A 22,426-nucleotide genomic window follows, 5' to 3' on the forward strand; every position below is an offset into this window, starting at 1 on the left:
TGATAAACATGCTGAAAGAAAATGTCTTATTTTGTTTTATAAAAGAAACTAGAAATACAAAAAGTGGAAGGAGAGCTGTAGTATACGATTCACCAAAAACATATTTTGTAAATTTTAGAATTTCGTTTTTTTTAATGTCATATCTTGCTGCATTTTTGTCTCACAAACGAATAAAGACTAAAGAATTTAGATAATGGTTCATAGGTTTTCTGAATTAGAAAATCGATGCAATGTCTTCTTTCTTATTAACTTAAATTTGTTTGTAAAGTTTATAAACTTAATTAATTTGTAACTAATCAATTTAAATTTGTATTTGTTTGTTTGTTTCTTATGGCACTTGCCACTGACAAGCCCGCTGTTACGAAGACAGCGATTTACGCCTGAGGGGAACGTCTCTTATTTTTTATAGCAGCGCCAACTAGGGCCAAGAGTACGACTTTGCCACTCACGCATCATTCATTCGCTTGCACAACCCCTTTTTACAGGAGGGCACATTCACACATCTCACAGATAGAACACCAGAAGAACAACCATGCCCAAACCGGGACTCGAACCCGGGACGCCTATGCCTAGGACGCCGGCCAGGACCTATGCCAGGACGCCGGCATTTGTATTTGTAATATTGGGTGTCTTATATTCGTATATTATTTATTACAAATACTAATTCCATCCAACAAGAGTACATTCTTACCATTAAACACAAAGTGTTTTATATTACAAATTAAAAAATATATAATTCAGTATTTTTTTTTAATAAAAGCTTCCAAGTTTTCCCATTAAAAAATTTTTTTCCTTAGCAAATATTTTTAAATAATGAAAAATTGAGACATGCGTAATCGTATAATATATCTGCAAACTGCCAAAAGCCTTGAAATACATTTTTTATAGTAGATTTTTCTAGAAAGAAACTGCAGCTGATTCTTGAATACATTTTTTCGTTAATTCTGTTTGTAGAACCGTTTTCTTTACTTAATGTGACGGATTTATGATCGAACGTTTGCTATCACGGAAAGAGCAAACGACTTATCGTTAATATTAAACGATTGTTTACCGTTCTACACCTACTAAAACAGCTGCGCAAACGATCACAATCCTCGATATCCATCGCCTTTCTCTCCATTCTGTTCAAATCACAGTGGGTAAAAGATTTTCACCTTTCACAAATTTTATTTTTAAAAAATTCACGCTTCCGCCATGTTTGTGTTCCCACGGCCACTCATCAGGAATTCTTTGTTGATTTTAATCACGGTCGTGGTTTTGTTTTGCATCAAAGACAACCTCTTTGAATTATTGACTGATATGTCGTTCTTTCCAGATGACAATGATTTAAATAAACATGCTTCAACAACTCAATCTTCTACGGGGAAAAGTACGACGAAACGAGAGTTAATGCTTGTACAAATGGTAATTCCATTTTTTTTTATTATTATTATTTCTGCTATTTTATTATTTCTGATTTCTTAGTTCGAAATAGGATATTACAGATACCAGCTATTTGTGTCAGTTCTTAAGTACTCGATTTAAAGTGTTAATTTATTTATTGGTATAAAATAAATAAATAAGAACCAGTGTTTATGAAGATTGTAATTACCATCGTGCAATATTTATTTATTTATTTTTAATTTTACCGCACACAGAATTTGCATAATAAAGTTGCTTATTTGCTAGTGTGGATTTTAGAGATTTAAGGACCAATTTTAAATCGAAATTAATGAATGGAAATATTTTTATTGCAATAAATTCCATGATACTATTTCATTATATCATCACTTTAAACGGGAAATTAAAAACAAAACTTACTGGATAAAATAAAAACAAAACAAAAATTATATATATGGTTTGTTTATACGTAATTGCATTCTAAATGCAAGAAAATTAACTCAAAGTGAAAATTATTTTCTAAACATTTAATTCTAGTACTTGTGAAATTAAATATTCGTAAAATTTATTTGAAACTTCCATATATTTTTATATGAATTTCTGCACAAATGAAACAATTTACCAATAATAAGTCTTCTAGTTTACCGAACTCATTTCAATAATTCATTACTGTCAATATTATTTGAATTTATTAATGATCAGAAGTTGTTTTAAATTTCTATTACACAAATGAAATGAATTTTTTCCATGTATAAATACATTTGACTTCCGATTTGCAAATAATTTGAATTATACGATTTTGTTGACGTACAAGAATATTTATGGAAAAGCGTCGATCTAAACGACATTTGAATTCAGTCTTAGAATTTGAATTTAATTCAAATCGAATTTGCATTTTATCATTTTTAAGGCGTTAAAATTACACAATTTTGATGATGTATGAAACTCGTGTTTAACTAGGGAAATGCTTCCATTTAAACGGCATTTGAATTTCGTTTTAACATTGGCATACATCATGAAAAACGAAAATGTAAATAACGAAATGTAATTGCAAAGGAGCACTCCTGTAAGTTTCATATATTAAAGCCATATATCCATATTATTTATTTAATTTTATTGTTTGATTTGTTTTATTTTGTTGATTTTATTCCTTGCAATAATCATTCACAGACTATATTTTTGCTTTTGTAAATGAAGTTATGTTCGTATTAGTTGCATAGTTTTGTGTGTATTAATTATTATTCCCTTAAAAATCTTTTCCATCTCTAACTTTAAAACATACACATTTGTATTCGTTCATTACAATTCATTAAATTAACATATGTTAAAAACATAAAAATATGTTAACATATATAAAACATTAACATATGTTAACAATTATTAATTAATTTTGTATTTTTGGCAAATAAATCTGCGATTTAAATCTGTGTATCTGCACATATGTTTTCTCCAAATAAGATAAAAGTTGCACATCTATATAAAAATGTATTTAACGTTCAATAATTTTCTGTGCTAAATAATTATTTATTATTTCCTTTTCTTTACATAATTTTGTGTGTTTTTTAATAGTTTGTTTACATTATTTTTATTCTGGTAAAAAAAATCTCATATAAATTAACTGAACTCAAAAATTTTGAAACTCGAATGTATTTTCTAATGGGATAAATGACTCTCTAAATCTTTTTTTATCGTAGTTGTTCCGTCACGGTCACCGTGCCCCATTTATGCTGTACCCATACGATCCCAACAGCGAAGACGACTGGAAAGAAGGAATGGGAATGCTTACGCAGGTCAGTGGTCATGCATTTGCTTATTGATGTTCTTGGCAATTTCTGAAACTTGCATCTGAAATTCACAAAATTGTCTGTGATAAGAGTAAACATTCCTTTCTTTGCTTTCATGTTCAATTATAGGTATTTTGTAATCCTTTTTTACCCTTTAAGAACATGGATCCATTTTTGGAATATTAGTACTCTCTCTGAATCATTTTCCCTCCAAATTGTAAGACATTTGCTTCTAATTTTATTAGCTATTTCTTTAAAAATAAATTAAAATCAGAGTAAAAGAATATTTTTCATGCCAAAATGTTCAACGAAAAACGGAATTGTGAGTTTTAATAAAAATGATGAAAATCGAGCTTTCATTTTCCCCCATAACTCTCCTGTACTCATTCCATTTATATAAAACTTAGTATCATTATAAAATATATTCTTATACTTAGTATTATTAAAATAAATAGCTTTTTTCCTTCATAAAAATTTTAAAATTACAATAAAATCGATATTTTAAATATAGTATACATATGCAATTTTTAGAACGAAAGAAAAGAGGCTTAAACATTCAACTTCGGAAATTCATAACATTCACCCTTAATTTTTTAATTGCTCAAAAAACGCCTTTATCATTCTTCATTCAGAATTATATTATTTTTTTTCAGAATCTCTGTCTTGTTCCGAATCGTTATCATAATCACTTTCCTAAGTTTCATCAATATCACTTGAATCTAAGGTATCATCATTTTCATTATCAGTAGGAACACTTGCAACATGGCTTTGAGTTTTTGCTGTTCCTATTCGTGAACTATCATAGCCATAATGGTCAATGAATCTGAAACGCTAGCACATGTACGGGTCAATTTGACACACACATGCGCACCAGAGAACATGATATACCCCGTTTTACTAATTCTGTGATGCTTTTACCTTCTTTTTATAACTTCTTTGCCTCCTTTATTTTATCTACTTTTCCAGCTTCTGTACTTCCATCATCTATAAATTCCTAAAACCTCTAAACAGAAGAGAAACGATGAAGCCAAAAATACCTCAAGAATGTGCTGACAAATTACAAGTTTACCAATAATGGGTACTTATAGGAAGCATGGATTACTATATTGTTAAAGTTATTTAATGTTGAAAATTACGATTAGTTTAAGCAGCAATATTTAAAAATAAGCATAATGTTTTGAATTAAAACTGGCCTCTTTCTAAACAACACAGAGCTCACGGTTACGGTTACAGGGAGAGAATTTCGAAATTTTCGAATGGCAACACCCACGTTTTCGTTGCGCAAATTGACAAAAACCACAAATGGAACTGGAACGATTAGCGTGTGACGAAAATCAGCGGCGTAAATCATTTACAAAAAAGAGCATTATAAAGGACTAATGACAACACAGAGAGGAGGAACTTTGACGCACCTTGCATAATTCACAGGGTTAAATAGTAGCAACGAAATGTCATTAGTGGCATTGTATGGATGCAAGATGGGGCTCCTCCACACGTCACCCAATCTGTTCGATCAGTGCTGCAACAACACTTTGGTGATAGAGTCATCTCTCGGTTTCGTGGCCACCGCGATCCCCGACCACACTTCTATGGATTTCTGCTTCTGGGTTTATCTGAAATCTAAGGTGTACACGCCTGGTCCACGAGATGTGTCAGAATTGCAAGATGTAATAACACGTGTGAAGTTATGCAGATTCCTTCTTTCATGTTACTTTCGACATTATTGTCCACAATCTTCCGAATGCAATGCGTTGTCACCTGCAAAGGCGAACACGTTGAAAACCCGTAATTATAACTTTCCACTCCAATAAAAGCTTTTTTTTCTTTCCTCTCTGTATTGTCATTAGTCCTTTATAATGCTCTTCTTTGCAAATGCTTTATGCCAGCAATTTTTGTCACACGTTAATCGTTCCAACGTCATTTGTGGTTTTTCAATACGCTGATCAATTTGCGCAAGGAAAAAGTGGGTGTTGCCATTCGAAAATTTCGAAATTCTTTCACTGTAACCGTAACCGTGAGCTCTGCGTTGTTTAGAATCATCACAATCTCCAGCGTATACCTTCAAACAACCATGTCTGAAATTTTGGTTCGATTGGTTCAATGGATAGGCCGCTAGCGTTTCATATATAGGGGAAGTTTTTTTTGACCACCCTGTATATATATATATATATATTTTAATTTGGAGCTATGCATTGAAAATTGTTTAAGTGAATTACATAAAAACTGTACCAATCACAACGTGTGGCGCATCACTACAATAATTAATTTTTCAAATACAACATTTGAATTTTTCTATAATGTCTTCTAAAAAATAATAAATATATTTCTAAATATGTAGTTTCGTTGCGCTTTTCATTACACAATCTAATTTACATTATGAACAATTTTGTATCCATGACAATATGAAACAGTGGAATATACATTGAATAAAGTATATATCTCCCAACAAATTTATTTTTATCTTATTTATTTTACTTGCATTTTTACTATTCCCTATTTCTATTCCCTATTATTGAATATTTAAAAATATTAAACCATTTTCTTGGTCAAAAGTTAGTAAATTTGTGATTGCTATTTGTTTAATTTGAATTAACTTCAATAGCATGATTAAAAAGTGTTAATAATTTAGGAGGATTTTTCTCGTTTTGTCTAAGGTGTGAACAATTAATCACAAAGTAAAATTTTAAATTTTCATATAGATTTCGTTAGAATAAAAAGCACTTATATATTGACTATATGTAAACTAGTTATCGCTATAGATGTCATGTGTAATATAAAATATATCATTTATCATCAAAAGTGTAGTGCCTATTGACTATGTTCACCAATGACAAGCGGTAAGCTTATAATTCGACAATTATATGGAGTTAAGCCAAAAGTTAAACAAACAGCATTCAATGAATGCACGAATATCGCTACACGATTATATTTTATCTCTTTTAACAAAATTCTTCTATTTTATTAATTAAAAGAACGGGTTTTTTTATTTCTTGCCAGTTAGGAAGACTTCAACATTATGCAATGGGCGTTCACTTGCAGCATAGATATAAAGATTTCATAACAACCAATCCTAAAGAGGTAAGTTGCTTTATATTTTTATTTAAAAATATCTATTTGCATACTTACAGAACAGAAATATTTAAGAAATCAGTTCGATGTGAAATTATGACCTTATTTTGTAGAAAAGAAAAAAAGTTGAATATTGCAAATGAAAATGAAGAAAACAGTTCTGTGTTTTCTGCGAGATAAAATACATTAAATCTAAGTCTGAATATGATAAGATGCAAAGTGTGAATATCCCTTTTAGAGATTACTATAATGAAATTAAAGCAGTCTAAAAGAGTGTTTTATTGATCTCTTGAAGGTAACTGGATCCTTGAAATGCATCAAGTTTCAAAGATTCATTCCATTTTGAGTTAATGCTTGTGATATACACAGTGTTTTTGACAGATGCATTTTTCTCATTCATTTAATTGACATAGAAAAACAGATTAAATTTTTGTTGAGTCATTTTTTTTTATCTTGCTATCCTGTGAGTTTGTCTGAGTGAAATTTACAATATTTCTGTGCGATACATTTTGATTGATATTACCAATTCTTACTTTTCCTTTTGCATAAAGGCATAGCTGATCTAATAAGGAGGAAATGAAATTAATTTTATTAAAAAAGTAATTTTTTGGACTTTATGATAATGCAAAAACCATTTTTTTAAATAATAAAATAGACAAAAATTACTTTAGAAATTATCAGAGATTTCCTTCCTGGAGACTGTTAAACCTATTCTTGTATTCGATTAAACTTTCTGTTTGAAGCCTAAATCTTTCATGTAATTCTTTTACAAAACTTTTTTTCTCTGATTGAATGGAATTTTTGGTAACATGATGAGTCCTATACCTATCATATCTGATAATTTTTGCACTTTCTTTAATCAGATAAGCGAAGCGTGGAATTCAACACATTTGTAAAAACATTGGATGAAGCAATGTGGAATTCATGTAATGATATATTTACTTTTGACTGTTGCCATTACACAATAAGCAATCAAAGCTATTTCTGTGGAATACTTCTTTAGTATTTTATATATATTATGTATATATATAGCAAGCTAATAAGACCGAAGACCAGTAAAAAATGTTAGGCACCATAAAGTTTTATATATTGATCCGATTATTTATTGATAATATAAAATTCGATTTCCTAAAATTATTTGAGGTATCATTCAATTTTCCCCGTGTAAATATATATCTGTCACTAATTGTTTAGAAATTAATTATTGGGCTATAGAAATACTATAAAAATTGATTATATTTGTCGGATTATATTCTTATTATTTATGAGAATACAATATTGCCAACATTCTAAAAAGTTAATGGGAAAAAAAACAAATCCTAATCTTTTTAGCATGTTTTCGAATCTTTGAAACGCCATATAGGGAAATGGCTACTTTCAAATAAACTTAAAAATGAAATTTCAATTGATGCTTGCATTTTTGTTAGCGAAAGAATAATTGCATATTTTATAAAATGGAACTCAAGATTTTAATTTATAATATATGTTACATAAATATTAAAAAGTATTAAGTTAGCATGCATAGATAAATTGCTATCAACGTATACTATCCAATCTCAGATATGGAAACCTTGAGCGCTTCAGTGCATGTGCCAGAAAATGTTGATTTCACCTAAAAAAAATGCGGTGAAATATGGAAAAGGAGATATTTCTATTTTACCTAGCCATGTAATAAACTCTGACTATTAGCAGAACTAGGCGATGTAGCAAACTCAGATAGCTGGCAAAATTGAACTAGCCATGTTAACAAGAGGTGTAAATAAATTCCAAATAATATAGTGGCATTCAAATTGGCAACCTGAAGAAAAGAACTAAAATAAAATATCTTTTAATATACTTAAAAAGACGAAATCCAAAATCTAACAAAAAAAATTCTTTAACTCACTAAGTATTAACATTCTTCTTTGTACAACATTCTTGAACTCATTGCATGCTTATCATTAATGTGTGAATTAAAATCTTTCAAAAATGATAACCTAGAGTTTTTGAAATGAGAAGAATGGAAGAAAAATTTTCTAAACATAAGAATATTTGTATTTCTTTTCCCAGGTCGAAATGATTAACTCGAACAATTTCCGATGCCAATACGGTGTGTACTGCTTTATTGCGGGGATGTATGCGCCAACCAAAGAATTCAGTTTCACTGATGAGATTAGGTGGCAGCCAATCATCAGTAGACAAGCCGATTACAAGGGAAAGGTATATTATATTCAATCACTTATTGTGTTTCTCTCACTAGTTTCAAAAAACAGAATCCATGTTTGTGCATGGGCAATGGGGCTTGTTTACCAATTTTTGTAATGGGAAAATGGAAAGACGGGGCTTCAAATTTTTTTTTTTTCTATATTTGGCAAGACTGATAAATGCAGATTTTTCTCTAGGCTCTAATGTAAATCTATAACGTTCTTTGTAGAACTCTAACCAATTTTTTTCTTGTTTAAAAGTTATTTATTTTTGTGTCGTTTAAATTAAAATAAATGAAACAAATTTTAGGTCTCATAAGAAGTGATTGAAAAATATTTAATAAATACATTAATTAGTGAACTGGATGAATCTGTTAATCATATTTTCTTAACTAATAAAATTAAAATGAATGTTGCTACTCACATTTCTTTTTCCACTATTATTTGTCAGTAATTGATAAAATCCTAATTTCCCGCAAATAGAAAGCAATGAACAGGAATATAATTCTTTAAACTGTAATACCTAAAGGTGTAAATGTATTCTTTTCTCTGACGAAGAACGCTTAATTTATTTCAACAAGTTAAGTTTTTTTTAATGAATATTTACAAAGCAACTCAATCAAATTCTTTTCTTCAGTAATAATAAATCCAGATGTAACAATGGCATTAGTAGAGATAAAGATAAAAAAAATAAGTAAATAAAAAAAATGAAATCTACTATAGCAAATTTCTGATTATCATGTGAGAACATTATTATTTTTAAGTCATTATTTGTCTTAATTAATTTAAGTCTTTAACCAGTTTTAAACCGGTTTACTTGAGCTCCAAAGAGAGCTCCAAAAATTTTGCCAGTCAAGAAAAAATTGAAAATGAAAATTGTCATTTATGCTTTATTTATTGCCTATGCGATTTCGAACTTAACAACAACAATAACACTTAACAACAACAACAACTTCGAAAATAACAACTATGATGTCATACTTCTACATCAACCTTTTAAAAACGCATCTGCTGTCAAAGAAACATACACGATAATAAAGCAATATTAGTAAAAAACAGGTCAACCTTTTAAAAACACATCTACTTTCAGCGAAGCATGTATAATAATAATACAATACTGGTAAAAGCAGGTAAAAAATATATGCGATTAAAAGATGATGATGAAAATTGCGAGTTTCAATATTTATTGCCTACGCAATTTTGAGCTTCAAAACCTCCTAACCAAAACAACATTGTGTTCTCACATGATAATAGGTATTATAGGTATAAGAAAAGGATGCCGTAGATAAATTTATCGACAGCATCATTTTGAACTTAGTTTTAAATAAGATGACAAATTATAATTTTTAACCAAAAAATGATTGTCTTGAAAGAAAGAATTTAAATTTAATTTAAAATCTAATGAATTAAATCTATGAAGATGTGTAAAAAATACGAATAAAATTATACCATATATTGCAATATCTCTGTGAGGAAATTGAGACTCCACAATTTTCCGAAGCTCACACTTTGAGAACAACTGTATTGTGATATGAAATTCATTATTTTAAAAATCAACAATTAATTGCTGATTTAAAAGTTTTACCTTTTAGAGGAATCAAAATATTTAATTTTTTGTTAACACCTTTTTCACATAAAACATATAGTAGTTTATTTTATTACTATTCGAATTCTGCCGATTTCTGCACTTTACGAATATTTCCTGATTTTGTGAAATTTGCTGAAAAAAAAGACTGAAATTAAAATAATATATATCAAATAATTTGAAAGTAAGATGTATGAATATTTTTGTACGTAGAGAACATAAATATAAAATTCAAATTAAGGTTTATAAAAAGTGAAAAAAAAATCATTTTAAATTTAGTCGATGCAGTACTATTTTGCAATAATATATTTTCTGTTTGAAAAAAGATTTAGTACCAATGAAAATATTTCATATTACCTTTTTATTTGTTGTTTTCATCTCACTGTGCTACTTTCTACTTTTTTATATTTTATGCAGTAAAAGTCTAACTTAGACAACTTTTATATAAAAATGTTACCTATTTATCCCAAATTTATTAGATGAGTAGCATATTTGAAGTCCTTTCATCCCTACACATTCTTCTAAACTTCTAAAATTTAAAAAAAAAAAATTGTCAGGATCTCTTTAGTTGTTTGTTTGTTTGTTTCTTATGGCACTTGCCACGGACAAGCCTGCTGTTCAAACACAGCCGATTTTAAGCCTAAGGGGGACGGACGCCTCTTGTTTTTTATCGTAGCGCCAACTAGGGCCAAGAGTACGACCTTGCTACTCACGCATCACTCATTCGCTTGCACTACCCCTTTTTACAGGAGGGCACATTCACACATCTCACAGATAGAACAGGAAGAACAACCATGCCCAAACCGGGACTCGAAACCGGGACACCCAGATCACGGGGAAGATGCGCTACCCCTATGCTAGGACGCCGGCTCTCTTTAGTACTCAATGAAAAGGCAGTTTTAAGATTTTTTTAATGCTTTATTTAGCTTGTCTTGTTTCATTTTTTAAAAGATGGAATTTCGTAATCCGTTTCATCAGATTTGCTAGAGGAACGGAATTTTTTGTGCTTATGATTTCCAAATAAAAGGACAGTAATATTTCAGTGATATAATTGCAATTAGTAATTAAATTAAATAACGAATAATATCTAGCTCACATCTCGGTATTGAATTCGAGAAACAACAGATTTCAAGATAAGAGAAGTAAAAAGAAATAAAAGTTTTGGTATTCATTCCCCTAATAAACTGGTAATAGTTTTTGTTTATATTTATTAAATCGTTATTTTAGGCAGTCTTAACAAGAGGAAGATGCAGGATTTCTGATGAGGAATCATATGCATTGAAGCGCAGCGTCGAAGCCAACAGAACCAAAGAGAAGTACCATGTCTGCTATACTAATATTTATTTTTCATTAATATTTTATTCAGTTAATCTTTTAATAATTGTTTTAATGTAATTTAACCCTTTCTAAGGCCGTGGGAGGTATGCTTCCCACCAAATTTATCAATCTTTGTATGAAATTACGTAGGTTGGCATAAGTTCTGACAAATGTTTTTAGAAAGGCAAAAACTTAGATGCTTCAGTTCTTTATCTTCCACAAAATGATGTGTCTTGATTTGTTACTAAATTATTTATTACAAATATTAATTACAAATTAATTAATTAATCAAATTAAATGTATCTAATAAGTTAAGCTAATCCCTTTTCTTATTCTAATTTCAAGCCTAAAAGTATTTTAACATAATATGACTAGAAAAAAATTGCCGTTTAAAGGGTTAAAACATGGTTTCATCTGTTAATTTAATATTTTGTATGGATTTATACACTTTTTTCTGATTGGGGAGGGGATATTCAAAGGAAATCATTCCTTATACATAATTTTAAAAAGGAACTTAATTTTGAATTAGAAAAAATAATAAATATTTATTGGCAAAGAATATGCGTAAGCAAATTACTAAATATTGGTATTTTTTTTATTAATTTCTTTTTCACTTTGGCTAAGTTCATTAAGATTTTGTTGAGTTTTGAAATTCTTATTCTGTTTTTAGAAGTTAAATTTGGTTTGTATTATTATTTTAAAAACTGTTTTGTTGATTCTGAAAACATTTACTTAAATACTCTTTTCCAAATTATACTTAATATAGTGCTTTTTCACGTTAAAATATTTGCAAGTAATATGGATGATAATTTATTATTATATTCCAGATAACTGAAACAAAAATTATGCATTTGCATTTTAAAATACATTTGTCATATTTTTCCATTTTCATCGAATCTTAATTTTGGAACTTCAGAATCACTTGAAAGGCAAGAGGGGTATTTTAAAATTTTAAAAATCTTTTTAACTCTCCTTTATAATTAAAACATCAGATGAGACCTTTAAATGAATGAATGTTTTTATTGTAATATAAAATAGTATAGACAAAAAGATTGAAATGTGGAATCTTTTTTTTTAATTTTAGGACCTCTACAATTTTTGGTCAAGGAATTCTGGACGATTGATAGATAGTTGGGTCCTGGCTTCAGATTTAGGAAAAACACTGGCTTGTGAGGTAAATTTCCACCTCATAACCATTTCTCTTCATACCTAGCTGGAATATTAGAGGCCAAAACAATCATTAGGCCAATCCAGCTCAGTTGTATAAAAATTATTTGATTAAATTTGGATCATGGAGGAATTGCGAGCACGCTGATTGGTTATTTACAAGTGTCACGCATGATGTCATAGCCTTACTCAAAACTTATCTTCCAGTGATTCGCATAATTCATAGTACAAGTTAGTTTTCTAATGAATATTAATTAACATCTAATTGTATAAATTCTAATTGTATCTATTGTATAAATTCTAATTGTATCTATTGTATAAATTCTAATTTTATAAAGTCTAAAACAAATGTTAATAACAATTAATAATGGATTACTAAATGGAAATTTGCATATAAAATCGCGTTATTTCACCGCAATCAACATAGGAAAACTGAAAAAAACTTTTTAACTGAAAACTCTGGATTAAAATGTAATATAGCTGGCAAGAATATAATTTTGCCAGTTATATTACATTTTACTATGTAATATAACTAGGAAAATTATATTACATAGTAGTAAATGTATTAAAAGACATTTTACTACTATGAAGTATTTTGTTATTTTAATTTTGTGATGAAGACATTTTTTAACAATTAATAATTATTGAAAATTACCCTCACATTAATTATTATTAACAATATTCTTTCTCTTATTTGCTTTATTACTAGAAAGAATATAACCTAACCATTCCAGAGTGGGGCCTCAAATACTGGGACGAGTTTTCAATGCAGACTGGAATTGCTTATTACTTCAATTATGGCACTAAACTTATTCAGAAATATCGAATAGGTAAGGAAGCGAGGCATCAACTGACAAAATGTTTGTTTCAGAAATTAAATAAAAACTTATGCTTTTCTTACACATGATTTTTCCTAGGACCTTTACTTGGTTATATGTTGGAAAAAATAGATGATAGAATAAACCAAACAATACCAGAGAAGAAAGTGTACATCTACTCAGCTGTGAGTAAAGCTTTTATTTTCGCGCACATTTTAAATGTAAAACTTTCGTGACTTAATATATCACCTACCAATTAAACTGTGTTAATTGGCAGATGACATAGGTTTTATTTAAAACTTTATTAACTTTTATTTTAAACTTTCATTATTAACTTTTATTTTAAATTAACATATTTATATTGATATGTAAAAAAGAATTTAATGATGCCAATATTAAAAACCTCATTTCGATTATTTTTTGGATAAGTACTAAATCAATTATTCCTTCAATAAATATTCTAATATTTATTAGAATAATTATTGCTTTTTAGAATATGAATTAATATTTGAATATTAGAACATGATAATAACTATTCTAATATTTATTATCATGTAATTAGAACTAGCAATTTAATATTTTCTAACATTCCTAAAATATATCAAGGTAGAGTAATTATTTGGTCTGCAATCACTACCCAAAAATTAATTCCACTAAAAATACATATATTATACACCTGAAATATATAAAATACATTTAAGATGTATGTGGATGGAAAATGACTTAAAAAGCTAAAATATCGACAATTGACGCAGAACAGTAATTGTCGATACTAGTTCATGAAGTCAAAGAACACATGGAACTTTCTTCATCGTTGACTCTATTTTGATAACAATAGAATGTAGAATCCCTTGTTTCTGCTTTAATTATATTATCTGTTGGAACTAAAAAAATTAAAAACTTGACATCCCATCATAAAAATTTTGCAATAATATCCAATGTTTTTTCTGTAACAATTTTTCCATATTAGGAAAGGACTTTATTATGAATCTGTATACTGAAAATTAACCACTTTCATAATGCATTTTTTTGTGTTTGTTATGAATTCATATAATCATAATTATTATATTATAATTATAATTAATGTAATAATAATATAATATATATAATATATTGTTATTTTAATATTTCCAATACCTCATTTCAATATAGTAGAAAAGGTATATTTTATTTGTATGAAACATTTAGGATATATATCTATATATATATGTATTTAAATTGTTTGAAAAATTTCGTCGAGAATGATCAATTTAACATTATCAATAAAAAGGGAGAGGGTTCAGCACCCTTTCATATATCAAGAATTACTTATCACCCTGTATACTGAAAATATACAGAATGATATATAAATTTTGATGTGAATTTGATTTTTTGAATGCTATATAAATGTATTTTCTTGCCTTTGTTGTAAATTGATATTACTATATTATAATTACAATTAATGTAAAAATAGAATATATAAATAGACATATATATACATATATATAATTATTATATTGCCAACAACTCATTTTTGTATAGTAAGAGAGGCATATTTTATTTCTATGGAACTTTTTAGATATATGTCTATATAAATTTTGAGACAAATTAATCGAGAAAGGTCAGTTTAACATTCTCAATAAAGGGGAAAAGGATTCCAATACCCTTTTAAATGTCAAGAATTTCTTATCACCCTGTTTACTGAAAATAACCCTTTTACATAATATATTTTTTATGTTTGTTGTTAATTGAACAAACATAAAAAATATATATATTATTATATCATAATTACAATTAATGTAAAAATAATATATATTACAAATATAATAATATATATATATAATATACTGTTATTATAATATTGTCAACAACTCATTACAGAATAGTAAGAAAGGTATATTTTATTTGTATAAAACTTTTTAGATATACAACCTATTTAAATTTGAAGAAAAGTGTCGTCAACACCCCTAAATTATATATAAAAGTTTCGCTGAGAATGGTCAATTTAACTTTCTTAGTAAAGAAAGAGGAAGAGTTCAAACATTCCTTTAAATGCCAATAATTCTATGCCTGCAATTTTTTATAGTTTTTCTCATTAGTTATCAAATATAATGAGTTTATTTTTAGTTTTCTTATTTGTATTCCGTAATTACTAATTACTGACAGATTCTTTGATCTATCTATCAGCATGGTAGTAACATCGCTTGTCTGCTTCTTGCCTTGGATCAATACAATTGGAAAGGTCCTCCTTATGCCTCAACCATAATCCTTGAACTATGGAAAGAAGAAGACAAGGATTATTCCATCCGATGGCTCTACTACAACTCAACTAACCCTGAAAAGCAAATTGACCCGCCCGTCCCTCTCGTACTGGATGGATGCGGCAGTGAATTCTGTCCTCTGTCGAAGTACAAAAATATCACCCACAGGTTGATTCCAGTTAACTGGAGGGAAGAGTGCAATGATACTGCAGAGAAATTTAAGTTCCAGCCTTTTGAAAGTCCTGTTCATGTAAGTCGAGAGATTGCTGACAGCTTCTAAATATTACAGAAGCCATTTTGATATTTAAAACGATTATTCAGAATATGCATTAATACCGTGCCTCATTCATTTTTTCATTTCATTTTTGACTTTCCCGGTGAACTAATAACTTTCATAGAACCATCCTAAGTTCACCCTTAACAATTTTCTCTTATAAGAGGTATCTACCTTATGCACCACATGGGAAAGAATATTTTAGATTTTTGCAAATTAGATGTTTAAATTTTTTTAATCCTAAAATTATTTTTAATACACTTATTAATTCACAAAAAATCAAAAATTGAATTAATGTAATAATTGATTTTAATATACTTAATAAAATACAAACAAACAAATTTATTTCTAATACACTTATTAATTCACAAAAAATAAAAAATTGAATTAATGTAATAATTGATTTTAATATACTTAATAAAATACAAACCAAAAAATTTCAAATTTCAAAGCAATTTGTATTATTTAGTGTAATGTTGCTAAAGAATTATTCTAATACAAATCGAAAGAGATAAAAAATTAAACAAGCCGAAAAAAATCATTAATATTTCCAATGAAAGAGTTTCATTTACAAAAAAATATATACAAAAATTAGTTCCTATTTCAAACCAAACAAGTATAAGGCAAAATAAATAAAGAAATGGTTACTTCATATCATGAAGGAGTTTTTCTTAACTTGACGATCAATCGGAAAGATTTTGAATTCATATTGTGTCTATTTCTTTCATTTATCTTTTAAACAGGAATAGTCTCCACAGTCTAAGTTGGAAAAACTTTTCTTCTTAGGTTAAATTCCTTAACTTTATCTTTCACATTAAGAAATAGTTTTTTAATGCAAAAATAAAGAATAGTTTTTTAAGATTCAAAAGGAAGTAAAGCGTCATCAATTTTAATTTATTTCCATATAAAAATTCAAAAATAAGATTCATTTTAATTAGTTAAAAATTACTTTTTTTTAAATCAGAGTATCAAAGCATAAAAATAAATTTTATAATGAACATTTAAAATATTTGTATAGAAACCGAAATAACATCATTTAAATGTTTTTACATTATTTTTTATCTAGAAGAAGAATTATTTTTTTTTTTTTATCTAGAAGAAGAATTAAATTTTTTTTATCTAGAAGAAGAATTAAATTTTTTTTTATCTAGAAGAAGAATTAAAATTCTTTAATATAATAATAATATAGAAAATAAACGGTAAGATCTATTTATATCTTGAATATGACTAAGATAATTTTTATTAAATATTTTACATATCTTGTTACATTATATTTCAATCATATATAAATTTTTAAAAATATTTCAGTTGAAATATACTTAGAGGATTATTGCACTCAAATATACGTTAAATAAAACATATAATTTAATACATAAAAAACAGAATGCAAAGATATTTTTCAATTTTACATTATTTTTGCAGATAAATAACTTAATAGCTTCATAATAGCCAAAGTAATTTATTTTGATATCAAATTTACTCGAATTATAAATTAAAAGCTTTTATGCAATAGAGAAAGAATATGAATTAATAAAAAATCTTCTTATCGTGAGTTTTGGTTACGAAATAATAAATGAAATAAAAAAATATTTCCACACCAAAGATCCTCATTAAAAGATAAATTTCTTTTTATATTAGTATTCAAAGTACGACTTAGTAACTTGCAAATAATTTGTTTTCACAATGGAAAACACAAAAAGCTGTTTTGAAGTAACAGTGAAAAAAATGAACTGGAAAAAATGATTAATAGCATAGTCACTTGTTTTATTACATTAATGCTTATTTATATTTAAAAAATGCTTACCTCATTCATTTATGGCTAGTAAAAAGAAATAATTAGTGCAGATATTCCACAATTGCAACACAAATTTTAAAAAGAGCAATTAGTATAAATTATACTATGACTTCTAATCAATTTATGTATCTTAAATAATAAATCATAAGAACTTTTAATTTTATTTAACAAATTGAAATTGAAAGAAAAAATTCCAAAAAATATTAGAAAATTATTTAAAATTAAAATATATATATATAATAATTTTGATAATAATTTTTTTGCAATTTACAGATCCAGGATTATTGTAAAATCTATGATAAATACAAAAAAAAAAGGTTTGAAAGAAAAAAGAAAATGGTTTAATAAAACAGCTCCTTTTTTGATGTACAGCAATAACGTACGAGAAATCTAAGAAAGCAAATCAAACTTTCCATTATTTCAAACAATGCAATAAGTGAAAGTCCAAGCCACAGTCCGAGTTCTCCACCTAAATGACTAAAAAGTTCTGATTCTTGAAACATAGGCTTTTGTTGGAAAATGCTTTGCTCTAATGTTGAATAATACACTTTCACTTTAGCATGGGTTCTTCTAAATTGCTCTATCTCTTGAAAAGACTTCATCCGAAGTAAATTTTCAGTTGGCCACAGGGCTTTTGACATAATCTCATCGTAAGATTTAGAAATGCATGGCAAAGGACAATCGCAGGTTTCACGAACAGTTGCAGACTCATAGATGAATTTCAAACAGCTGGACAGGGACACATTGGTGGTATCACAATGCACGAAGTCACTTTTCATCGGAAGGCTTGGATCAGAACAACCACATATTTTGTTGTTCCATTCTTGCATGCAAGAAAACATGCAATCGTTCTGATCTGTTTGGTAATATCTAGATCCTGTCTTATAATGGACGCACTTGTCTTTAAACGGAGATGGCAACCTGTGAATAAGAGTTTGTCTTAAAGATATTGAAGTTTCAAATCCTGGAGTTAAACTGAGTCCATTACCTTCAAGATCTGGAAGTTCTGTGCGATCGTGGATTGCTACTCTAGCTCCAACCGAATCGGATTGTTGGGTTTCATATCCATATTCCATATTCAGTTCCAGTTCTAAGCCACTATTAATTCCAGTCTTTGATATTTTCAATGATTCACCACGATTATCCACACTTTTGAATGTGTAGCAATCTTCATATTTCAAACTCCTAAAGCGGTTGAAATATTTAGCTGGACAAGCTTCGCCGTTGAAATAGCAGCTTTGAATGAAAACTTTGGTGTTAAGTATTTTTTGATATTTTTCACTTCTCCCTTTGCTAAATTTTCGAGTATACTTTGAATTTGGCCTTTGTCTCCGATATTGATTAGTTTTATTAAATATATTGGTTGGTGTAATCTTAGCAGTAATTTCCAAATTAATCCCCTCAGTATTCTTATTTTGATCATCGCTTTCAAGAACAATAATAGAATTATTGAGACTTTTATCTAAGGGAGAATCGTCAAATTTTATATATCCATTTGATATTTGAAGAGAGTTGCTTGTTACGGTATATTCCTTGCAGTACCATTTAGAAGCATCCCTGCCAGCACAATCATCTAAATGGTAACTGACAGCATTTAAACTGCAAATAGTAACAGCAGGAAAATCTAGAACTATTTTGCGCTCTACTTCTAAATTCACAATTATGGGATACTTGAAGTATAAGCTGAGAAATCGATAAATTTGAAGAGCGCAACCCATGAGACCTATAATTATTGCTAAAAGCCACATGAATCTTCTTAATGTGCTTTGAGATTGTCCGATTTTTGCAACAGCATAAACAGAAGAATTCTTTAATCTTCTCTCAATCAGTGACCTTAAATTGATTTTATTTTCTTCATTTTCTTCTTGAGAGGAAAAGGTATCGATACTTCCACGTGGAGCTTCATTCGTTCTTCTCTGCATTGGAAAGTCATTTGTAGGCTTATTATGAAATTCCATAATTGAGTAGTCTGAGATCGAAATTTCTTTTGGAAATTTTCTGAGATAAAATAATCTTTAAAATTGTATTTTCTAAGCAATTGTGAAGACAGAAGATCTTTTTAACAATTTCTGTTTATACACTGTTATAGTTAAATGAGTAATTATCAGTCCTTTAAGTTATAAATTTCAATTATCTTCTTCATTTAGAAATTTTTTTACAGAAATCCAAAATTTTAGGAAATTTTGCAATCGTAACAGTATTTCCAGATAAAAAAAAATAATAATGGAAATTTCTTCTAAAATTTTTTTAAAGTTTAGCAGTGTTTCCTTACAAAATAATTGTTATTAACTTTCTTTCACAAAATTAATAAAATTTTGTTGCTAAGCAACAAATTTTAGTTTTAGAAGCTATGACTTATATAATACACTAAATTCGATTTATAAAACTTCGTCTAGATTAATCCTTACACTGAATTGTACTTTCTATAAGTTTCATATACTTCTTTCTTTAATTACCAAACTTTTCTGTTTTCCGACTGATGGAGAGAAAAAATTTCTTCTTTTAGCTTTCAAATCGAGCAATGATTATTGCAAAAGTCAGTCAATACAAAGGTTCTCTTTTGAATATCAAATACAAGACTGGACTATCTACCTTCGTAATTCAAAAAGTGACACGAAATGAAACTTTGCGCCAGTCAAAACAGAAGTTTTGTAATATCTATCAGTCTTGAAAAATTTTTGACTCATTTTATGCGCTGCTTATCATGTTCTAGACAAACGAAAAACTATCTTAATACACGGAAATAAGCTAAAACTGCTAGCGCAAGCGCAGTATCAGTTTCATTAACTGTTTTTGTGAGATCAATTTTGATAATGCTGAGCTACATTTCTATTATTTATATTTTTGGTGACTTTAATTTACTAATTGAATAAATGACATAGAATAAATGACATAGAATATTGCGTGATATCATTCAGTCATGCAACCAACATTTCATTTCGCTCGGATTATTTATGTATGAGTTCCACTTTCCGTGCACAGTCCTCATGAGAATAAATTGGAAAAGCGCGTGTTTTATTCTTAAAAACAAATAATATTGTTTATGTATTCTTTGAGAAAATGCCAAAAAAGAAAGTTAAAATATATAGAATTTACTACCTTAGTAATTTAATAAGTTGTTTTTATATTAAACAAACTTATAAATTAAATTATTATACATAGATTTTATTTTAATTTTCAGATATAACCAATAAAATAAAATCGAATTATTTATTATTTGATCAAAAGCTGTAAATTAAAAAAAAATTATCTGGTAAAATTAGGATCTTTTGAAACATTTCATGTCCGTTTCTCTATTTTATTGAAATCATTTCGAATTTTTAAAACGAAAAAGAATGGGCATCACTAGATTGTATAAGACATATTACCTTTAGCAGACCGATTGTATTACATCTCATGATTGACCTCGTTTTGGTTAAAAAAACAATAAACAATTTTAACAAGAAATTTATCATTAAATATACAATTTTAACAATAATAAAAGATTTAAAACAATATCGTTCCACAATTAATATACGGTGATAAATGTGTTGCATACTTTTACAGAATATATAATTTAAAAAAAATCTTGAAAATCCAATGAATTACATCGGAACAAATGCTTTATGTCAGGAAGAAGTAGTTTAGTTCAATAAAAATGGCAAATGCGTCAAAATGTTTCAAATAATTGTCACGTGATGAACATAATCGATGTGATGATCTAATATTTATTTACCTGCTCAATCATCTCATACCAAATAATGTTATGGTTTCTATCTTCCAATAAGATGTCCAATTTACCGTGAAATCAAATATTTTGAACACAGAATTTGTGAACTCATGCCTTAATTTTGTTTCAGATGCCGTAAATAATAAATAATGTATCGTTTAATAATGAGATGTGAAAACTGTATTTCATAAATATCAACTTATCCTGTGAATCACAATAAACGCTGTTCAATAAAAATATACAATTTTTATCTCCAATTAAATTAATAAGATAATAGTATAACTGAAATTATAGGCTTTCCTTTTTTTATCATATGATGATCGATACATAGTAATAATATATAACAATAAAATATATTAAAAATATATATCGTATGTATTTTTTTCAAAACTCTTGGGTGATTTTTAATGTCTAACAGATATTTAATATTTTGGCATAATTCAGCAGACTTATAGTTGAATGTTTCTGATTCAAATCTTTTAATATCTCAAATGTATTAAAAATTCGATGACATGTTATACTTTAATGCAGGAATAATTTATAGCACTTCCTATTTATTAATGGCATTTAAAGTATATCGTGAAGAAAATATATTCATAATCGAAATGTATTATATTTTTTACAGGTTCCTGGACTATCATCTTCTGAAAAACTTGGCATTCAATGGACAGCAATTGTCTTTCTCTTACTTTGTGTTTTACTACTTCAGAACAATAAATAAAAAAAATAATGCCTTTATTGTGTATTTGTTTATATATTATGCCCTTTCAGAGAATTGGAACTATTCAAAATTTTGGTTTGTGCATTAAGAACAGAGCTCTTTTGTTAAGAAATTCCATTTTATAAATAGATCAACTGGAAATGAAGTACAGAACTCAATCGAAAAATATTAAATTTTGAGTTCACTTTCTACATTTAAATCAAGTGCGAAGTTATACCACAAAACTGCCAGTATCTAACTTCGTGGGCACGATGCCCTAGTATGTACTTCAAATAATTTTTTGCCAATGACATATAAATGAATAACTGAACCCAGATTTGGCGAAGTGGTTACTGTACAATTATGAACATATCTCAATATGCAGCTTCCTGTAATTCATTGTTG

The 22,426-nt window shown here is 27.9% G+C and overlaps 1 protein-coding gene across 1 annotated transcript; it reads left to right on the forward strand.

Moving 5' to 3' along the window:
* Window positions 1-1,103: 1,103 nt before the first annotated feature.
* Window positions 1,104-22,055, forward strand: LOC129981850 (prostatic acid phosphatase-like). Its single transcript, XM_056092885.1, has 10 exons — window positions 1,104-1,404; window positions 3,075-3,170; window positions 6,162-6,242; window positions 8,283-8,432; window positions 11,229-11,324; window positions 12,403-12,492; window positions 13,195-13,315; window positions 13,403-13,488; window positions 15,470-15,793; window positions 21,947-22,055. Exons 1-10 carry the CDS (start codon window positions 1,195-1,197, stop codon window positions 22,040-22,042), a joined length of 1,350 nt encoding a protein of 449 aa, XP_055948860.1. The 5' UTR covers window positions 1,104-1,194; the 3' UTR covers window positions 22,043-22,055.
* The last annotated feature ends 371 nt before the right edge of the window (window positions 22,056-22,426 follow it).

Source organism: Argiope bruennichi, chromosome 8 (assembly GCF_947563725.1).
Source record: "Argiope bruennichi chromosome 8, qqArgBrue1.1, whole genome shotgun sequence".
NCBI lineage: Eukaryota > Metazoa > Arthropoda > Arachnida > Araneae > Araneidae > Argiope > Argiope bruennichi.